Source organism: Dipteris shenzhenensis, chromosome 3, assembly GCF_047967505.1.
Source record: "Dipteris shenzhenensis isolate YYH24624 ecotype China chromosome 3, Dip_SZ_1.0, whole genome shotgun sequence".
Classification (NCBI taxonomy): Eukaryota; Viridiplantae; Streptophyta; class Polypodiopsida; order Gleicheniales; family Dipteridaceae; genus Dipteris; species Dipteris shenzhenensis.
This window is the reverse complement of record NC_141598.1, coordinates 39319570-39327099: the sequence shown is the minus strand read 5'-3', so window position 1 is coordinate 39327099 and position 7530 is coordinate 39319570. Positions and strand designations below refer to the sequence as shown.

The following is a 7530-nucleotide window of genomic DNA, read 5'->3' as shown; positions in this document are numbered from 1 at the left end:
ATAAACACATTTGATTTTTTCTTTAGACCATAGAGCCAAGTATAATTGGTGTAGTCATCTATGAATGTAACAAAATAGAGATAACCACCAAAAGCAGGTGTCCTCATGGGACCACAGACATCACTGTGTATGAGCTGTAATCTACAAGTAGCTCTTACTGCACCATCCTTTTTAAAAGGGAATCTATGCATCTTGCCAAGGATGCATCCCTCACATGCATGAGGAGGAGGTGACTCCAAAGGAGGCAATGCATCAACTATAGCATGCTTTTGAAGTGTCATCAAGCTGCCGTAGCTCATGTGTCCATATCTGGCATGCCATGACTCCGCATTCTACATCGCAGCAATGGGAGTGCTCACTGAAAGTGCAAGATCGGATCTTTTCTCATAAATGTCAAGCTGAAAAAGACCCCGATACAAAGCGCCAGACAACATCAAAGCATAGTCATTCTCTTTGTCTCACACTGCACACTTAGCATCATCAAATATGACCTGAAATCCTCCTCGATTGAGAGAGGACACCGAAAGCAAATTCTTATTTATACCTGGCACATAAAGAACATCTGTAATTCTGAAATCTATGCCATCCATGGATGTGAGTATGTCACCCACTCCACACACTGAATAAGAAGAATTGTTTGCACATGTCACCTTCTTTTTAGCGAATGGTGCATGCAGAGATGCAAAAAGACTCTTCCTTGTGCTTGGAAGCACCACTATCAAAATACCAAGTTTTCAGTGTCTCATTGTCACTAAAAGAGCATGAACGGTCATAGTTGCAAGTCAAGAAAGCATAAAGGTCATCCTCAAGAGTGGCTGTAGTATTTGGACTAGCCACTGAAAAATCTGAAATGCAAGACAAAAAGACATAATGCTCTTCCATTAGAAGCTGATGCATCTGAAATAGCCATTCCCGAATCCCTTTTCTTCTCCTTAGCTATTTGCTTCTTGCATTCTCCAATGTAATGACCTGGCTTCTTACAGTAGTGACAAATGCCCTTCCTCTTACGCTTGTCTGCATCACCTTTAGCCTTATAAGATGGCTATCCTGAATCAGCTTTATGCTCATGTGTGGGCTGATTTCCATGTTGCTTTTGCTGCCATTTTCCTTTGGGCTTGAACTTAGAAAGCATGGCATGCTCGCTAGCCCGAGTTGCCATGTTCTTTCTTGTCTGCTCTTCCTGCAACAAGACTTCTACCAACTCGTGAAAAGAGAGAGGATTCCTGCGCCCCCTCAATGACAAATTCAGCGAGGTGTGGAAACCGAGATAAGACTCGGGAAGAAAATTCAAAGTGGTGGTAATCATCTCTGAATCCGGAATAACCTCATCTATATTCAGCAACTTTGTGAGGTGAGCATTCGTGGAATCTCCCTCACCCATATATGTATGAGCTAGCTCTCTCTTCAGGAAGGAAACTCTGGCATCATTTCTTGCTGCAAACATGCTCTCTAAAATCTCCCAAGCTGCCGTCGTGGTCTTGCATGACCCGATGTGAGGAATAACAAACCTCTTGACAGAAAGAGAAATAACAGAAAGAGCTTGTGCATCCCTAGAATCCCACCTTTTCTGTTTTGCTGTGGAAGCCACTAGAGTAGCAACTGCTGCTCCAATCACTTGTCCTGGATTTTGACCTCACCCACCAAGCTATAGATGAAGAGGGAATTTTCCTGGATGCTACTAGAGGAAAATCGAAGAGATCCCACATACCAGGCCCCGTGACCATTAATAAAAAATTACATAATAACAGATCCAATAAATTCTGGATCTTGGACATGGCAGCGGCTCAAACACAAACAGAGTGCTTATTCGTAAAGTAGAAAATGTGAAAAACTCCAGTATGGTCTATGCAGCCACACCAGTCTCAAAAAGCACACACAAGTGCAGGACAATGAAACCAAAGAAAACACATAACAGAGATAAAAGTGTCTCAGTAAAATCAAAAAATCGCTACCAAGTTCAGAGACGTACATTCAATAAAATTTTCATTTCTCAAATTTAAAACAATTATTCAATTTAAGATCTACCCTTAGACGAAGCTAACCCAGCCAAAAGGAAGGTTTGCTTCATATACACAAACTGCTGTCAACTGCTCTTACGTTGAGCAAGAAAAACCGGAGGACATCAAAACCTGTGTTTACCTGTTACTACAAAAGGACCAACCCCAACTCTGAAGGTGCCATTGTATCTTTTAAACGGTAGTTGTACAAATAATAATGAAGATAGCCATCACCAGGCCCAAATTTGAGCTCCTTCAAGAAGGACTGGTTATGCGTGATATCCAAGGCATTGAAGACATCATAGTTCTTGCGCTTGGCAGCAATCAAGGCATCATTCATGAGCTGAAGAAGGGACGTTTTTGTTGCCACATTATAATACGAGTAAGCTGCCTTCAAAATGGTATAGTTTTGATTACCAAGAATTGTGGAAGGAAGGGTGTAAAAGCTGCAGAAGTCTGTGATTTCACGAGAATCTACGTCCTCAACAACAAAACTGCTGATAACATTCTCCACTGGCAGCAGCCAATACTCCACATCATTTTCAGAAAAATCAGGTGCGACCACAAACTGGGACAGGTAATCCTGCAAGAGCCGTCTAACAGCAGGCACATCATGCCTCTCCATGGGCCTAAATCCAGGGGTCACAGTTGTGTCTGGCAAACGGTAGAGCTTGATTGTTCTGCTCATAGTCATGCGGGGGCCCAGCCTGGAGAAACCGACATCTATAAGCTTTTTGGGATTCAGAGACCGGTGCCAATATTGGCATGTTGTAATGGGGGTCGGGAGAACAACACCTGCAGTGTAAACGGCCTGCCAAATATTCTCCAAGTGCACTCTCCTAGTCACTTCCTTAATGAGCACAGGAGCTAGCCGCTTGGATCTCAACCTCTTGTGCACGCATAAGAAGTTGATTTCAGCCATGATGACGGTTTTGTCCCGCACCCTAACGTGTGCAGGTACTCCAGTGATAAAAGCAACAAGCTTTTTTGTAGCCTGCACTCGTACACCAATGTGCCAACTTGGAAAATAACCAGGGGGTCGCAAAGCCCATCGTAAAAACTCCCTAGAGTAATCAAACCTGAACATACTCTCGTCATCTTCGACATAATTATTGGTCAAGAGGCTATAAATCTCCGCCATGGTCTCATCACAGTTTATGTCACAGGTACACCACTCATAATTCTTAGGAAGATTGTATGGTTCCTGCCGAACTTCTGATACATCCTGAGGAGGCTCTATAGGACCCTCATCAAGCTGCTTGTCTTTATCCTTGTACTGTCCTACTGGTTGAGTCTCCCAGAATGCATGCCTTTTCTCCAGATTCAGCGCTTTCTGCAGATTTCGCGCAAGTTCCTCCGCATCGCTCTGCCCCATCCTCATCAAGTCAGCTCCATCGTTATCACCAGGGGCCTCTGAATTTCCTGAGTTGAGAGAGGGCGACGCCATTGCTGCCGATTCAGGCTTTCGACACAATATCGATTTGTCGGGAAAGCTCGGGCCAGTACATCAAGATTTTTTTTAAAGCTTGGGGCGTCACGCCGAAAAAGACCGAGCCACAAAAACTGCTGCAAAACCGCAGCCGGAAACCAGGAGGCAATGGAAGGTTACCATGAACCAAATGCGACTCACGATGAATTACAAGGCAACGCTTTCTGCCCAATCGCCTCGTTTATCTCCAACAACTCAAGCAGGGCCTGTGAGAAAGCAGATGCAAGCGAGAGAAGGGGTGAAGCAAAAGCGATGATGCGGGGAAGGATAAACGAGGGGGGAAGCGGAGGGGGACTTACAGGGGAACTCGAAAGCCATCGCCATGGAAGCTTCCTCCGCAGCTCGACAGAGCTCCCGCCATCGCCATCGCCATCGCCATGGAAGCTCCCTCTGTAGCTCCCAATATGCCTCTGCCTATGGCACATCCTAGTCAACCTTAAGAGTTGACTTTTCTTTTAGGTTTACCCTGGAAATAGAACGTGTGGTGCTTCCCAAGAGAGCTGTTGATTGGCCTAGGCGTTGGGAGGAGTTGGCCATGGCGTGTGTGGCCTGCTGCTTCATGGGCCACGCACAGTGAGTGCCCCGGCCCTTCCCTCCTATTGGGCCAACTCAGATAGCATTCTTCCCACCACCTTTTGGAGAATGGCCGCAGCCACGTGGTGTGAACCCAACCTAAGAGCATGTTGCCACATATTGGGCCTCATTGCAAATCTGTTCATGCAGAGAAGTTTTCTACAGGCGCTCAAACTCTGCAGATCAAAAAAGTTGGCGTGTCAGTAGGAAAACCTAGTTTTTCTTTGGAGCCCCTCCTCGAAAGGAGGGGCCCTTTAGAAGACCACTTTTCTGATCAAACACAGTCATTACAAAAATTCCATCGTGAACGTTTGAACTACCAACCAAATCTCTAAAATTTTTAAGCCGGACATGTCACGAGAATAAAGCTCTAAGAGGCTGTTGATGCAACTTCGCAAACCTGGAGGCAAGCAAAACTCAAATCACACGGTTGTTGGCTTTTACATTCGATTACCTACAACTTCCGATAAGAGACCACTTGGGGACAAATTGTGATAAATTCTCTGCCTGCAATAGCAAGGTAGCGGGTTGTAGGAGGTAGGAGGCAATGATGCCCACCTCATAAGATCTTTGGATAAGGCTTGCACCACCATCCATAATGGCTTGGATCTCTTCATGTGCTTTATGGATCAAAGGCACAGTGATATTGCGTATGCCATCTTGTTCACCTAAGGACAGGGATATCTTCTATTTCTTCCACAAGTGGAAAAAGATTTGCTGATTAAACCCATCCTTTGAGAACATTGTGTTGTTATCCTATTGATTGTATAGAGGCTCGATTATGGTGTCGAGACTTGGTGGGGCCAAGTCAGGGATTGGTTCTTTTTGTTGTTTTTTAGCCTCAAATTGAGCTTGTTCCTTTTCTACCCATTACCAGAGCACTTGAAATCTTATCAACATTAGGATATGGAGCTTCTTTGATATGTGGATTTGGACTGAAAGTTGATGTGCTCAGCTCGTCTTTACTTGATGGAAGAATAGGCACTTGTGTTTAATTTTGTAGAGTCCTTTTTGGTTAACGAGGAGTAGAAGGATGCTTGGCTACCTCTTTTTGTTCTTGCGTAATGACATTTAGGTTGTGATAGAATGCTTGTGGGTGTTGGTCAACCCCAATAATGCATAATGGGACATCAAGCTTAACATGATTCAATTAACATAACATGATTTGGTTGTGGGGATTTGGGTTTGAGGGGACAATCCATACAAGCATGGCCGATGCCACAATCTCTACAACGTGGCTCGAAAGTAGTAGGGCTACCATGATGAGGGCACTCTGCAATCCTATGATTCCCTCCAAACTGTAGCACTCTATTGGTGCTAGAAATGTGTTTGGCCGAATTCAATTCGCATAGACAGATATCAAGCCTTCTGCTCCTTCCACATAATACATGGGTACTCAACATCATATTCAAATTGAGGATCCACTTCCTCAGCTTGAAGTTGTTGTAGTGGAATTGTTGGAGAAGGGGGATTCAGTGCTCTTAGGTATTGCTACGAATTTGGATTTCTAAGGAATTATGGAACTTGGGTCTAGATTGGAACAAGATTCAACCTTGGAGCTCGCAACAACGCTTGAGCAAAAGTTGATTGGTTGTACATTGTACTGGGTGGGTGTCGGTTGGTATTATTGAGGTCGCGGTGGGTTGCTTTGCATGTTGAATATGCAATTACGCTCATCATGCCCACACGAATATGATGCCATATCCTTGGTGGTGGATTTGGTTGTGCATTGAATGGGACACTCATTTGCTTTATGATTGGCCATGCAATGTGAGCACCATTGATTTTCTTGCCTTGGACAAATCAGAAATGCCACAGCTGAGACATGTGAAGCTTTTGCTCCATGGCTTGCATCATTTCTTCTCTCAGCTTTGTGGTCATGGCAGTTGACTTAGTTTTTCCCTTTCCGGAGCCTCTGTCTTTGCCATCATAACTAATGGTGTCAAAATCAATCATTCCATCCTCAATATCATCCGTTGTTGCATGAGTAGCAATAAATGACTCATAATCGTTGATCATCTTCGTCTCCTTGCGGATTTTATTTTTTAGACTGGCAATGAACCAAGCCGTTAGGTACTTGTCATTGGGGCGAGGGTTGCATTTTGCAATTAAGCACTTCATTCTGCCTAGATATTTCTTCTTTACAGCCTTGTTTGATCTTGCCTGGTTGGAGAGTTGGATCATCTTGAAGGTGTTCATTTTGGAAATGCCTCTTCAATTTATTAGAGAGCAAGGCCCATGTGGCTCGTTCTTCCACCAAAGGGTCGAGGTACCATTCAGAAGCTTCATCCACCAAGGCCATGGGAAACCAAGTTGCCTTAGTCTCATCAGATTAATCTCTTTTGACTCTACAAGATGCATCAAAGTGCTAGACGAATCTCTTTGGATCGCCCCAACCATTGTACTTTGGAAGTTCACGCTTGCCAAGGGGTCGTGTTCCATAATTGTTGTTTTGCCATTCATTAAAGTTGCAGTGGTTAAATAAGTAGTCGCCACCCGCTTCAAAGTCAAGGTCACAACCATCATGATGGCACGATGGCACTCTACCTTGTTGTAGATTAGAGGAATAAGATGGATTGGGTTGATTGGAAGTTTAAGATTTAGGGAGGAGGGTTGTCATAGAAGCCAATCGGATTGTAGTTGCATGCACACGGAGGAGAGGTCGATTAGAGACATCCTCCTCAGGCCTGAAAGTTTAAGGGGGATTAGAGGTGTGTTAGTGTATTATGGATGGTTGTGCTAAAGAACATGCCTAGGATCATTCGCCTTGAGAGCAAGAACAGGTTGGTGCAAACGGATTGTACATCGAAGGTCACGAGTGAAAGAAGTCATGAGTAAATTAGTACAAAAATTAGCTCTCATAGGAGTGCAAATCAATCGAGTGCTTTGAATGCCGAAATGGTGCATAATGGGTTGGAAAAATACCCCTTAGCATGATGTTGCCGTATGTGAAGTTTAAGTCAAAATAGCATTCAATTTGGACTCCAAATGATTGAGTTATGGTTAGTTAAACTAGGATGAAATTTATTCCTCTTTGGGTCTTTAAGGTTGATGTGAAGAGATTTTAGCCTTAAGGCTTTGACCTTATTCTTTGAGAAACCAATCCTATTTCAATTAGGTCTGCCATGGTTAGTGATAGGAATCCTCGTTAGACTAACTGCTATGACTAGTTAGGGAACGGTTTATACTAACTGTGATGAAACATATTTGACCCAATGTTAGCTTGACTGACTACAGCTAGATGACACTAACCTAAGGTTAATTTTAGACCCAAGGTTAGATATTATCTAGCATGTGGCTTCCCTCTCTCTCTCTCTCTCTCTCTCTCTCTCTCTCTCTCTCCATCGTTGGTTTTGTCCGTCTCCGTTTGGGGCGTCTTGCTATGTGTGTTTTGGTCTTTGTATGTGTTCGTCCTCTAAGTCAACTACGTGGTATGCTTGCTTTGTTGCTTCTATGTGTTGTGCTTGTGTT

The 7530-nt window shown here is 43.9% G+C and overlaps 1 protein-coding gene across 3 annotated transcripts; it reads right to left on the bottom strand.

Moving 5' to 3' along the window:
- Positions 1 to 1994: 1994 nt before the first annotated feature.
- LOC147903784 (glycylpeptide N-tetradecanoyltransferase 1-like) lies at positions 1995 to 3948 on the bottom strand. 3 transcript variants are annotated; one of them, XM_087401206.1, is made up of 3 exons: positions 3786 to 3948; positions 3607 to 3692; positions 1995 to 3478 (listed from the first exon to the last, which is right to left on the bottom strand). In XM_087401206.1, the coding sequence occupies exon 3, from the start codon at positions 3442 to 3444 to the stop codon at positions 2146 to 2148; it is 1299 nt and encodes a 432-aa protein (XP_087257332.1). In that variant the 5' UTR covers positions 3445 to 3478; positions 3607 to 3692; positions 3786 to 3948; the 3' UTR covers positions 1995 to 2145. The 3 variants fall into 3 exon arrangements, with proteins under 3 accessions (XP_087257332.1, XP_087257327.1, XP_087257335.1); XM_087401201.1 differs by having other exon boundaries at positions 1995 to 3692; XM_087401209.1 differs by lacking the exon at positions 3607 to 3692 and having other exon boundaries at positions 1995 to 3563.
- Positions 3949 to 7530: the final 3582 nt, after the last annotated feature.

Excerpts from the sequence above, each read along its gene's own strand:
- LOC147903784 (XM_087401201.1), bottom strand. The coding sequence starts at position 3,444 with ATGGCGTCGCCCTCTCTCAACTCAGGAAATTCAGAGGCCCCTGGTGAT.